Source organism: Fusarium sambucinum, chromosome IV (genome assembly GCF_050947815.1).
Source record: "Fusarium sambucinum isolate potato_lamoka chromosome IV, whole genome shotgun sequence".
Taxonomy (NCBI): domain Eukaryota; kingdom Fungi; phylum Ascomycota; class Sordariomycetes; order Hypocreales; family Nectriaceae; genus Fusarium; species Fusarium sambucinum.
In genome coordinates this window covers 3,883,889-3,897,300 of record NC_139291.1, presented here as the reverse complement: position 1 = coordinate 3,897,300, position 13,412 = coordinate 3,883,889, and the positions used below count along the sequence as shown (strand labels likewise).

General features: G+C 43.6%; 4 protein-coding genes across 4 annotated transcripts; 3 read left to right on the top strand and 1 right to left on the bottom strand.

Annotated features, from left to right (window-relative positions):
* Positions 1 to 70: 70 nt before the first annotated feature.
* FSST1_001285 (heterokaryon incompatibility protein-domain-containing protein) lies at positions 71 to 1,696 on the top strand (the record flags this gene model as incomplete). The annotated part of the gene is made up of 1 exon (XM_083226992.1): positions 71 to 1,696. The coding sequence occupies one exon, from the start codon at positions 71 to 73 to the stop codon at positions 1,694 to 1,696; it is 1,626 nt and encodes a 541-aa protein (XP_083091467.1).
* A 702-nt stretch (positions 1,697 to 2,398) lies between these two features.
* FSST1_001284 (uncharacterized protein) lies at positions 2,399 to 3,913 on the top strand (the record flags this gene model as incomplete). Its single annotated transcript, XM_083226982.1, has 2 exons — positions 2,399 to 2,913; positions 2,965 to 3,913. 2 exons carry the CDS (start codon positions 2,399 to 2,401, stop codon positions 3,911 to 3,913), a joined length of 1,464 nt encoding a protein of 487 aa, XP_083091466.1.
* A 3,507-nt stretch (positions 3,914 to 7,420) lies between these two features.
* On the top strand, positions 7,421 to 9,409 carry FSST1_001283 (uncharacterized protein; the record flags this gene model as incomplete). The annotated part of the gene is made up of 2 exons (XM_083226970.1): positions 7,421 to 8,327; positions 8,376 to 9,409. The coding sequence occupies 2 exons, from the start codon at positions 7,421 to 7,423 to the stop codon at positions 9,407 to 9,409; spliced, it is 1,941 nt and encodes a 646-aa protein (XP_083091465.1).
* A 2,621-nt stretch (positions 9,410 to 12,030) lies between these two features.
* Positions 12,031 to 13,170, bottom strand: FSST1_001282 (chaperonin 10-like protein; the record flags this gene model as incomplete). Its single annotated transcript, XM_083226959.1, has 2 exons — positions 12,031 to 12,217; positions 12,266 to 13,170. The coding sequence occupies 2 exons, from the start codon at positions 13,168 to 13,170 to the stop codon at positions 12,031 to 12,033; spliced, it is 1,092 nt and encodes a 363-aa protein (XP_083091464.1).
* Positions 13,171 to 13,412: the final 242 nt, after the last annotated feature.

Genomic DNA, 13,412 nt, shown 5'->3' with positions numbered 1-13,412 from the left:
TTCTAAATATCGTTCTCGAACCCAAATATCCCTCAGCTGTTTCGTTCCAATTCTTCATTCCCCAACAAACATGTGGCTTATCAATACCTCCACCATTACACTCGAAAGAGCAAATCCCGACGACTTTCACTCAACACCATACGCCATTTTATCGCACACATGGGCCAAAGAAGAAGTCACATTTGAAGATATGACCAACCAAGAACAAGTCAAATGCATGTTGGGATATACCAAGATCGAAAACACATGTCGGCTAGCTAGAGAGCGAGGTCTAGCTTACGCGTGGGTCGATACCTGCTGCATCGACAAGCGCAGTAGCGCAGAGCTCGCCGAGGCTATAAATTCCATGTTCAGATGGTACAAACAGGCAACTGTTTGTTTCGCTCATCTTGATGACTTGCTGCCATCTGTCGAAAAAGAAATTGTCGCTTTTGACAGGTTGAACTCTTGCAGATGGTTTACACGAGGTTGGACTTTGCAAGAATTGATCGGCCCCAAGAACCTCGAGTTCTATGACTATGCATGGAATTACGTGGGCAGGAAAACAGATATTGGTTCTCTGATATCTGACATAACCGGTATACGCCGTCACGTGCTTGAAGACAGTTCTATTCTTGAGACCGTACCCATCGCGAATCGCATGTCATGGGCCGCCAAGCGGAAGACAACAAGGATTGAAGACACGGCCTACTGCCTTTTAGGCATCTTCGACGTCAACATGCCTATGATGTACGGCGAGGGTACAAAGGCTTTTGAGAGACTGCAAGAAGAAATCATCAAGCAAACAACCGACATGTCTATTTTCGCTTGGAAAGCAAAGGACGAATCTCAAGACTATCGCGGCATTCTAGCGCAGTCACCCGAGGAGTTCATACACTGCCGTCACCTTTCACAAGCGCCAAGTATGAGATGTGGGTTTGAGACAACCATGACGAACAAGGGTTTGAGGCTTGAGACCTTCTTAGGTGGTGGCAATATCCTTAACCTAGCCTGCACTACTTCAGATTGTGCTGAAGGCCAAAAGAGGATAGGGGTCTTTTTAACTAAAACTGCTGATGGCTATGTTCGTTCCTCTCCATCAAAGCTTTTTGAGACGACGGATCCACGACTCTGGGCTGGCGCTCGCTACAGAGTCTTTGTACGCAAACGTGTCACGCCCTTTGTGTCAGAAGAGCTGAGAGAAGCCCTAGCAAAGAACCTAACTGTTTACTTCGATATATGCCCGGGTTTCGAGGTTCGTTCGTTTGCTGCGAAGCCAGCAGATCTCTGGGATCAGTATCATCAGGCATTCATTGGCAACGATAATAAAAAGTTTACCGGCTTTCTGGACTTTCAGATAACAGACACGGCGGGCTCATTTTTGTCTAACCGAATTATTGTGGTGTGTAGTCTTTATCTTCGACACACACAGGGCATGAAAGGCAGCGCTGGTATGTGGAGGGCGATGTATGACTCAAGGGATAGGTCAACTTCGAAAGCGATCATGAAATGTATAGATGGGTATTATAATTCGTACGGCGAAGAGTATTATCTGTCTCAACTTCAGGAGGCAGTTGTCACATGGGATTGGTATTCGAGGCGAGAGGTAAATGTGCCATCTGGTGACGAAGGACATCGTTTGTGTATATCGTCAGATGTGCATATAGACACTAGAACTGGAGCGCATAGTTTAGTTATCAAAGTGGTGAGTCGATGAGACTTGCAGAACATTATGGCAGAGGAGGCTTCCTTTTGGTAGTGTAGGGGGTGAACATGATAGGAGTAGCAGGGCACAGAAACTGAAACGATTAAAGATTGTGTTGCTACTTATGATTGATTGCCTTGGATAAAGGACTCCAAGGATGAATGGTATGAGAATTCTCTGTGTTGGCCATAGGATCTTCATGGACATATAAACCTGGCATTTTTACTACCGATGTTTAGTGTTTGTGGCTCTTTCAAAGCCGTACTGTCGTGGGAGATCTGGAGGATTAGCAAGTCCATGATCGCCTGTGAGATTTTAATCAGAATGTATCCATTCATTGCTACTTGATGCCTTGCTGATATTGGGTTGGACAATCGTGACGTGTCCATTGGGGGCGGCTTATACTGTAGCACATCGGCCAATAAATGGCATCTGAGTGGCTGTGTTTAAGACAAGGCAAATTAGGCAACTAGATGTACCTCTGTAGCTTTCAAGGCTCTTTCCTCTCACTTAAGTATGCATAGATGAGACCCTCGTCACCTTCACCTCTCAACTCTGACGATGTTCTACTCGATTACTGCAAGTTTATATCCACCACAAGCCACCCTTTCCCAGCGCACGGCTTTATATCTTCATTATTATAACTGTTTTTTTAATCTTAAAGTCTGTAATCAGAGATACTAGTCGCCAACGCTATTCACATCTTCGCTACCTATGAGAGGTGACGAATCGGCTGTGCCTGCCCAGGCGGACATCGTGGGAATCCCTGGAGCCGCAACGTCTACTCTCAGTCTTACTCAGGGACTTTTACGTGCAGTGTCGGCTGACAATGTCAACCCGCAAGCTGTGATACAAATGGAGCGAATTGGCTCTTGTTTCCATTCCAACGGCCCATGGGCCTCTAGAGTACCCGATCTCTTGTGCAGGGCATCTTCTGTAAGACTTGAGAGGCTCTCTGCATGGATCGGCTGGGAGAAGAACGATACAGCGTCTTTAATGAGTAAGACAACAGGCGGAAAGACGGCAAGCCTACTTTGCTGTGTCATAGGAAGCCTGTACGAGCCAGCCCGTTGCGGGACGCTTCTCTATGGGTTATCGGAGAATATTCTTCCTTCTGAACAACAAATCGCCTCTCCGAGTCAGCTAGGTGAAGTTTGCAAGATTCTTGAGGGAAAGCTCGCTTGCCTTGGGTTTGGCAACCATTTTGTAATTCAAGCTACCCGGTTGAGGTAATGTTTCTTTGAGGTAGGGCTGGAAGTTCCCCGACACCTCATAGATAGCCCTACCGAGGACGATATCAGAGCCTTCTTGTGCAGCGTACGAGACGCCTTACAAGACGAGAATTTGATACTCCAGGTGACTGGAACAAGATGCTCGGCGACTTTACTGGCTGTGGTCCTCGCGATCTGCCCGGACGATACTTCGGTTCAAGTCAATGGCGAGATCCTCATGACTGGTCTACGCGACAACATTGTGTTTCATGTCACTAGGGAACATGGCCCGAAGACCGAGTTTCACGTAGAATCTAGGTTTTGGCCTCATACGATGGATTTCGCGAAAGGTTATATTACCCGGAATAGTGAGGGGAGCGTGAACAGTGAACTACGATTCTCTTTCGACAACATACTGTCCGACTGGTTGGATCTGACTCTTGAGATCGCAGAAGAAAGCACAAGACATTCTCTCAAAATAGCTATAGCAAATGTGGTCGCATGCGCCGCTTCATCGTTGACTGGCGAACAGCTCCGTGGCTACTACTCATTTGAAGGCATGGTATATTACCCATTCATGGAGTACCTTGGCCTCCAATTCCCTGCTCAAGGAATGCGAATGATATTAGGGCCTGCATACCGCCAGATTATATCCGACCGGCTAGAGAAAGTCATTTGCCGCCCTTCAAATACATTGAGAAATATCACAGACGAGTTCACAACACTAAGCCAAGCAATTTATAAGGCTATGCCTATCACACACTGCACTTGCCAGGAATGCAAAGAACTTCAAGGAGCTTCCGATTGGATGTGCGTCAATCTGAGTTGCCCTGTGGTCAGGTTGCGAAGAGCGGTGGGCGAGGCTACATTCATAGCACTACTGTGCATTTTCATCAAGGGTGGTCAAAATAGTACAGCCAAACTTCTTGTCCGACCTCGCTATCCGATGACCTTCCTTGCGATCTTGTGGCGTATGTCCAGAAAGCCTGCAATCGGAGTGGTATCATCCTGGTGGTGATTGCGAACTGGACGGACGGTCGATATGGAGGTGGAAGTTCTGTCCGACTTCCCCTCCCGTATACATGACAGTATAATGTGTTTATTTGGGCAAGACCAGGGGTCGAACACTGTATGTAGTAGCTCGAGTGCTTGTACAGTTTTCCCCAACACTCTCCAATCCCCTGGGATAATCAATCCCTGGACCGTATATTATGAAGCTGTTGACGGCAGACTTTGGTTTCGTTCGGACGCCTATGGATGTATTGTTACAGATGATTCCCGTTTTTCTCTGTTCGAACGAAGGCGCTCAGCCAGAACAACGAAATTATTTCGTACAGCAGAAGAGTCAATTATAAACGGAGAAATCGCAGCTCCGTCGGCACTAGGACAACATACCAATATGTCACTGACACTTCGGCCGACGACAAAGTTTGGTGGCCAGTTACTACAACTACGATGTATTGTGACGCAATCTACACATGTGGTTGAATTGGACTTTCTCAGCCCTTGGGTTTAATGACTCTGACTGCAGCTGATCCTTGTGATCATGTTCTCTCAAAGCCTCTTAAACTGACGAGTACTGTCAAAGCCACTTCGGTTGCGAAGCCAGCTATCAAAAAAGCCGGAAGTTCCAACCCAAAAATATTGGGAGTCACACTAACCCATCTAAGTGGAGAGTCTCAGTTCCTCTCTTGCTCGTCGTATTGGAGACAACTATACCAAGGTGATTGCTGCATGCCATGTGCTGTAGCTCAAGCTAGGAAAGACAACTGTAGCGTGATAATTGGTGGCTCACCTAGTACTTATCGGGACCCTACCATGAGTCTAGAGAAGCGTATATGAGTCCTGGGAAGTGTGCAGATCAGCACCTACAGGTATGTAAGAAGATCAGACATGTGGCCATGCTATTGTTGAAATACTGATACGACCTCCACTTCAAAGACGTGGCTACAGTCAATGAAATTGCGATCGATACCATGCCATAGTTCCTCATTGTTCTCATACTGCCTCAATGGCCATGCCAACAGGCCATATACCCTGGGATTGGGCATCCCTCGTTGTTGATAAGTTGCCCGCACCAATGATAAGAATCCATACACCCTCGTCCCACCCCAGCAATAGAATATGTTCCAAACCTCCCCAAGATCCGTACAGCCACCGCCGTCACACCTCATAGCAGGAATACTGCATACTAAGCCAGTGTCGGAAGGTAATTCACAGATTAGGTGGCGATGTTATCCAGTCACGACTCCATGACATCCATTTAGAGTAGCAAGACGTCCAGACTGGTCATATATGACACGCATCTGATTGCTGTCTACCATCAGGTATCCTGTTTCGTCGTCATAGGTAATCGAACTTGACCATGATGCTGGGAATAGTCCGGTGCTGACCAGAATCTGACGGCTACCCGTATGCATGGCAAACCCGCCCACAGCTTCACTTTGAGCGAATAGCTTGAAATTAGTGGAAACTAGTGGGAAAGTGGATTCTGTTATTGTTGCCGTTGTATCTTGGGTTTGAAAACTCTCAGTAGTTATAGCTCTAGACGCTGAAGCGGTGATTGGTAGCGACTCCGAGAATGACTGACAGATCAAATAGAGGACGAACGATAAATTGGTTTCCCCTTTTTCGTTCTTGCCTTGCTATCATCGATTGCCAAAACTTATGCTAAGCGTGAAACTACTGATCTTGGCACCAATAAACCCAACTGGTTAGACTGGACTACCTGTAGAAAAGCAATACGACTAATAGAGGTCAAATCCAGACAAAATCTAGATCGAGACTGTGTCCAATTCCAACAAAGAAAACAAATAGGAAGGGACGGCCTCACGAGGATCCATCTAGACTCTTTCAACTTGATACTTTCAAAAACCAACAACGCCGCCAACAAGTTACATGCAGTATCTGTCTTGGAGCATTTAGGCAAAAATGAAAACTCCGGTACAGGGAATCGAACCCTGGGCTCCGCGGTACTGATCTCTCAGGTTATGAGAGCGCGAAATGTTAGCCACTACACCATACCGGAAATTGATAATCGCGATTGGTGATTGTTGACAGGGGAGATGCTATTTACCGATATGAAGGGAGTGGTAGAGTGGTGTTTCTATAGGTTGCAGTGGAAGGAAATGAAGAAGTAGGCTACTATGCAGTGTGAATAAGGTTGCTTCTTTGAACTTTACTCTCTTCGACTCGAAGCTGTAGGGCGAGGGGAACAGTCAGTAATAGGCATTCCAAATCGCAAAAAACCACCGAAGCAAGCAGTCCATATATGTCTAAAGCTTCTGTTTGTGGCTACTACCCCAGCATGTTTCTCTTATTACTTGTGAGTGACTTTACTATTATGGCACGAGAATTTGCTTGGCTGATGGTTACTGACTATCTTAGCTCAGTTCTATCCGATTCTGTGATTCGGAAACCTCGAACTCCGACTGTAGTACGCCATGAGAATTCTTGCTTCTTACCTCAACTCGAATCATTAGAACTCATTGAACTAAGATGCTATCCTATGTGTGTATCGATGCTTGTCAAAATTGCAGTCATCTTTGAACTATTGACTGTGTGTTTCACTTTGCAAGTCTAGTCACATATGTCGACAATGCTGACAACTTATGCAGTTTTCGCAAGCACAGTATCAAATGGGCTAACCGAAATCTGATTCTAGACCTATTCACGTTGTCTGTTTTGAGCCTTTGAATATCGTGGTCGTGGGTAACATTGTTCCAGCAATAGCCACGAGTCGACATGTACCCTGCAGTTCCATCCATGGATTTTGGCACACAACTCTTTCATGAAATCCACACGACAATGCTGTATCTTTCTGTATTAACACGACGCTAGCAAACAACAAGACGTCTGCATAAACTAGCGGAGCTCCCTCGAACCATTAATGTCGCAGTGGCACAATGACAGTCAATAACTCCAAAGCCAAAGATCAGACGACATGTGATCCCGGTCAGTTGGTTGAGAATAATGCATCTACCGACAGCCGGTACGACGAACTAGTTATGCAGCTGCATAATTACTCATGGGTGTGCATATCTGGCGCGCAGCTCATTCCTAACCGGGAATAACCTCACGCTGAAGAACCCACCACAAGTTACGCACCATCGTTAGAAACCCACTATAATAACGTTTAGCGAAGCATACGATTTCAACTAAACCTGCAACGGAGCACTCGTCCGCGCACTTTGGAGGATCCACGTCAGTCCCCTATGCCCACACTCTTATTTCCTCTGCTGGGACCCCCTCTTTTCTCTGGTAGCAGGGTCGAGGCCAATCGGTTAGGACGGACTCGCTGGGATACGTGTAGCTTATGATGGAGATAAGAAGATGGCTGCTGCGCTGTTCTTTGGACCCTGATCCTCGTTCTGTTGATATTGTTCTCTTGGGAAAAGAACGGGAATATTTCAATCCCATTGATAAGTTTACCGAGGCTAGAACGAGCCAGACGTAAAGTTTCATCGTCCTACTCTTTGTTGTTCTGACCCCTTGATACTCTCTTCCTCACCCGAATACCACCACCATGCGTGTCGCCATCATTGGAGGAGGTCCCTCAGGTCTTGTCCAGCTCAAAACTCTCAAGACCGCCCACGAATACTTTCCCTCAGCCGAGCCCTTTGAGGTCAAGCTCTTCGAATCCTATGACAAACTAGGTGGCGTTTTCCTTCACCATGTTTATGAAGATGCCGAGCTCGTTTCATCAAAGTTCCTCACCACATTTTCCGACTTCCGACCCCGCCCTGAAGATAACGACTTTTTCTCCTCGGAACGGTATAGGGAATACTTGGAGGAGTATACTACGTATTTCGATCTTTGGCCTTATATCCATCTAAGTACCCCCGTCACGGGTATCAGAAGAGGAGATACAAGTGAGCATGTCGTCAGTTACAAAGGCCCTGATGGTGAGGAGACCGAGTGGGAGTGCGATGCCATCGCTGTATGCTCAGGCGTGCACTCAAAAGCACACATGCCAAATATCCCTGGTATTGAAAATGTCCCTGAAGTGATACATTCATCAGACTTCAAGAAGCGTGAGCAATTTGGAACTGGAAAAACAGTCATGGTTCTTGGCAGTGGTGAAACAGGCTGCGACATGTGCCATCTTGCCATCACGTCCCCCACAAAGCAAGTTGTCTTTTGTCACCGTGATGGTTGGATCGGAGCTCCCAAACGAGCACCCGGACAGAGATTCCTGCCGTGGCTTTTCGGAGACCAAGACTACGAGGAGCCACAGTTGCCTATCGATGTTAGCCAAGTTACGCTGTTTGATTCAATGTATGTTCATCCCATGGTTCGCGATACCATGATCGTTTGGGATTACTATCATTTCCTGGCCTTGCCCGCTGGATGTTGGATCTGCGGTGGTTCACCACATGGTGTCGATCAGTGGGTCGGTCAGATCTTTAGTGATCGGTTCCACGCCTCGAGATGTAAGTTCCTTCGATCGGTATTCTCGAAACATGACTAATTTGGAATAGTGTTCTGGAACAAAGGCTGGCAACGTATCCAAAACAACGTTACCACACCCTGGCGACCTACCAAGTGGCCATTGGGGACTCGCATTCGACAGTTCTTTTTCAACACAGCTATTACTCCAGCAAAACGTACCATTGATGTGGCTCCTTTCCCATCACACTTTACATCTGATGGTGTAGCCCACTTCCCAGATAATGGCCGCCCAGAAGCAAAGCTTATTCAACGATCAGTTATTAAACCTGACATGGTCATTCTGGCAACTGGTTACGTTCCACACTTTCCCTTTCTCAACACAAAGTACAATGCCGGTCGTCGACCCTACCCAGTATCCCATGATGCGGATATTCGTCAGGTCTGGTCATCTAACGATCCTACTATTGGATTTATCGGCTTTGTTCGTCCTGGCTTTGGCGCCATTCCTCCTTTGGCTGAGATGCAGTCCATGCTCTTCGCTACTCATCTCCTCAACCGAGTCCCACGACCTCTTCTCAAGGATGATGAGTGGCATTACCGTATAATCCATGCACCGAGTGCGCGAGTGACATATGGTGTTGAGCACGACAGTTACGCATACCAGCTTGCTAAGGATTTGGACATGGCTCCCTCGTTCACAGATATCCTCCGTATCGCTCTTTATACCCCTCGTGGTTGGCGCCTTCCTTACATCTGGGCTGGAGGAGCCAGTTTCACCGCCAAATTCCGCCTTGTCGGACCTTGGAAGTCGGACATAGCAGCTGAGACTCTTACGGGAGAACTATGGGAGACTATTTCTCGGCGCAATGGCCTTTTCGGTAACATCCCCATGGTTGTTCTTCCCGTTCTCTACCTTGGTAGTGTTAATTTGTACTACTATATGCACTCCTTATTCTGGGGATCTCTGGCTAAGCTTGGGCTTTGTAAGGCGCCTGTGCCAAGGAATGACGTAAAGAGAAAGTTTGAAGAGCTGGCTCAGAGGGAACAGATGAAAATGGTACAGGATATCAAGATGACGGCGGATGTACGCGTGATGGAAGTTTCAGAAGATAGCGATTTCTAATTGTGCAGGACATCACACTTAGGTAGCAATTCGATTCATAGGCTCTGATTATCCCTTATATACCACCAAAGAAGTAAAGATATTGTTACTAACTACAACGACCTTGAGAAACACGCCTCTGTGATACTTCTATATTAAGATATCAAGCTTCTCACAGACGGCATAAACCACCCACGCAACTGCAAATACCCAAGGAGGTACACAAGTCAAGATTCGCTACGCAATCCATTTCATTGTTGCATGAAACGTTGTCAACACATGCCCCCTGCTGACAAGATTGCCCTGAACTACACTGTGAGTTCAATGTACAGACCTGGACGTCGGCTGGAGGAGCACAGATTGCGTCAATGCAGACACAAAGTCCCAGAGCACACAGCGGACTGATAGACAAAAGACAGTCGACATTGTCGCTGCATGAGTCTCCACCTCCAGAAGCTGCATTGGTTGTAGTAGCCAAGGCGGAAGTTGTAGTGGATTGGAGAGTTTCCATGGTGGTGGTAACGGGTAGGGTAGTGGTGCCATCAGCCGGAGTTCCAGTCAAAGAGACATCTTCAGAGAAGGTGTTTGCTTCGGAGATTGAAACAGAGATCTCGGTGGTTGTAGTGACGGGTGCAGTTGTCGTTACTTCTGTAGTAGTACAGTACTACGCCAAAAGTCTGACCCTACCTAACTAACCACCTAATTACTTTATAACTTTAATGCAATAACCTTTTCTAATTATACTACTATAATAATATCTTAATAATATTAAAAAAAGCCCTTCTTAGAGATATTATTTATTTTAACTAAGGAAAAAATAAAGAATTTTCATTAAAAGTAAAAGCTATAATTTTTACCTTTTTTTATATAAATATATTAAAATAGGCTATTATATATAAATTTAAAATAGACTATTATATAGTTAATTATATTATTAAATAATTTATTAAAATATATATATTTAATAAAAATATATATATTAAATACCCTTTAAAGCTAAATTAAATAAAAAGAAGGAATATATTAAGGTATATTTAATAAGATTAGTTTATTTTATAGGATTTACTTTAAGAATTAATAAGTAATTCTATATTAATTAAAATTATTTAATATATTATTTCTTTTTATTATAAAAGAAAATAGAAATTAATAAATTAATTAAAGCTTAATAAAGAAAAAGTATACATCTAGCTTTATTTTTATTAAGGTTAAATTAATAAAATTAAAAAATTAAAAAAGATATATTATAAATTATAAGGAAAATAATTTTAATATTAATAGCTATATAGATTATTAATTTAAATAAAATCTCTATAGCTAATAGTAATAATAACCTTAATAAATATTATTTTTATTTCTTTTAAGAAAAATATAATAAAGATCTTATAAATAAAAATAATTATATTAAATTAATAGTTTTTATTATATTTTAGGCTATTATTTAGAAAATAAGAAAATCTTAAATTATTATTATAATAAGAGATTTATTAGTTAAAAAGAATAAATATAGCTCTTAGTTATATTAAAAAGCTCTTTAAAAAGGTTTTTTATTAATATATAATAATTCTTAATAATTCTAATAAAATAATATAAGTATTTATATTTTTAATTTTACTATAAAATAGCTACTTTAAAATATAATTAATTAAATAAATTAGCTATTAAATTTATTTAATTTAAGCCTAATTAAGAATATTTAGGCTATTTTAAAGAAGTAATTAAAGAAATAATTCCTTTTTCTATAAAATTTAAAGAAAAATAAAGCTTTAATTATAGAATTTATAAGATATATTAAATTAATATAAAAGGCTATTTTATAGGCTAAGATTTTAAAGTATATTAACTTAATAAAGAAAAGATTAAAAATATATATTTAGGCCTAAGGTTAATATATAAAATATTAAATACTAGAATTAAGGCTTTCTAATAATATATAAATTATCTTAATTAATCTTCTATTAATAAATAAATAATATATTAAAATATTATATTAAAATTCCTATATAGATAAAGATGGTGTAATAGGGTTAGACTTTTGGCATAGTACTGTAATAGAAATCTCAGTAGTAGTACCAGACAGCGTTGTTGGCATGTCCTCGTCGGCAGTTGTTTCGCTGGTAGCGACAGAAAGCTCACTTGTCTCCCCTTTGGTGGTGAGAATGGTCTCGGTGGCGGTTGACTCAATTGTGAGTGATGTCTCAATGGTTAAAGCAGAGGTTGGACGACACGGTCCAGCTTGTACGCCATTGACAGCTAAAACAGCCAACACAGCACTGAAAAAAGAAGAAGAAATCATGATGAAGCCAAACGAGTGATTGTACCAGATTCAAATGAGTGACAGGCAACAGTGATGCAAGAAAAGCAAAGGAAAGAAGTCAGAGAGGTTATCGTCTCCTTTTATCGAAGTAATAATTTTCTTTTTGTTTTGGTAATTTGGTGGCGCAAGCTTCAAAAGTCTAGACCCTCCTTTTATTGATGCCAACGACTACTTTATGCTGGATTGGGGATTCTATCTACGCACAAGTGTAGCGCTACTGTAACTAGACTCAGTAGCCCCTGTCAGCTAAGCGAGCGAAGCCTTATTAGTTGGCCTATGCGTAACTGAAGCTAATGTCCTCATCCAGAGTTAGTCACAAGACCCTCTACACTCCAGCGCTAACATCAACCAATATCTTAACGTGGTTGTCTTTGTCGTTGATAAGCGTTTGGAAACCATCCTCAACAACCTTGTCCATCTTGATGACCTTGGTAATCATTCCCTCGGGTGTAATCTTACCATTCGACAGAGCATCAATAACTTCTTCAAAATCTCCTAGAGAGTATGTTGCACTGAACAGCAGTTAGAACACACTGTTTCAAGGTTTAGAAATCACTTACCATCCAACATAAGATCTCTCTCGGAACACGATCTGGTTCATGTTCAACTGTGCCCTCTTCTCCCATACAGCAATGTTCACCAACACTGCCCTGGCCTTCAAGCAGTCGAACGCTACATCAATAGCTTGTTGCGAGCCTGCAGCGTCAAAACCAACATCTGCTCCCAACCCTCCTGTCAACTTCTTGACATTTGCCACGACATTGTCCTTTGTAGGATCAAATACGTGATGCGCACCAAACTTCTTGGCAAACTCGCGTCTCTTGGAGCTGACCTCGCTCAGCATGATGTTCTTGCATCCACGTCCGATGAGGGCCTGCACAACAGCCAGTCCAATGGGTCCGCCACCAACAACAAAAGCCGAGTTGCCTTCTTCGTAAGGTGAGATCTTGATTGCGTGCCATCCAACAGCAAGCGGCTCAACCAAAGCGCCGACTTCTAGGGACACATTGTCGGGCAGCTTCTTGACAGCATCCTGCGGCACAACAGTTGACTCAGCCAATCCACCTCCCCAGCCACTCAACCCAATGAAACCGTTTTTGTCACAGCAGTTCTGAAGGCCGCGCTTACACGAGCGGCACTCATTGTCATAGATGATAGGTTGCACGCAGACGCGATCACCTTTTTGAAGACGCGTGACATCACTGCCAACCTCTTCAACGATGCCACTGAATTCGTGTCCCAGAGTAAGTGGTGATGTCTCGCCTGTGATGCCGTGCGGGGTGCCAGGTTTGGGAATAAGGTTATTACCGCCGAGATACTCGTGTACATCTGTACCGCAGATTCCACAAAACTTGGGTGAAATGCGAACAGTAGTGGGGTCTAGAGGTTTGACGGGGACTGATTCAAGACGGATGTCTTGTTGTCCGTGATAGCGAACAGCTTTAATCGATTGTGTTGATGTCATCTTGTGATATGAGCTAAGAACAAGTAGAGAACAAATCGAAACAGAACACAACGGGACAGAGAATGAGAGGGAAGAGGGGCTTTTATGCAAGGACCTCCTCTACTCAACAGAACAGCTCACTCGGCCGCAGCAAGCACGAAGCTGTAAACGTGACGCAGACGCCAGGTTCCCCTCATTCGTAAGACATGCCACGTCCCGAGATAGTAATGCGAAGTCACCAAGTACAAATAAAGTATGGTGAT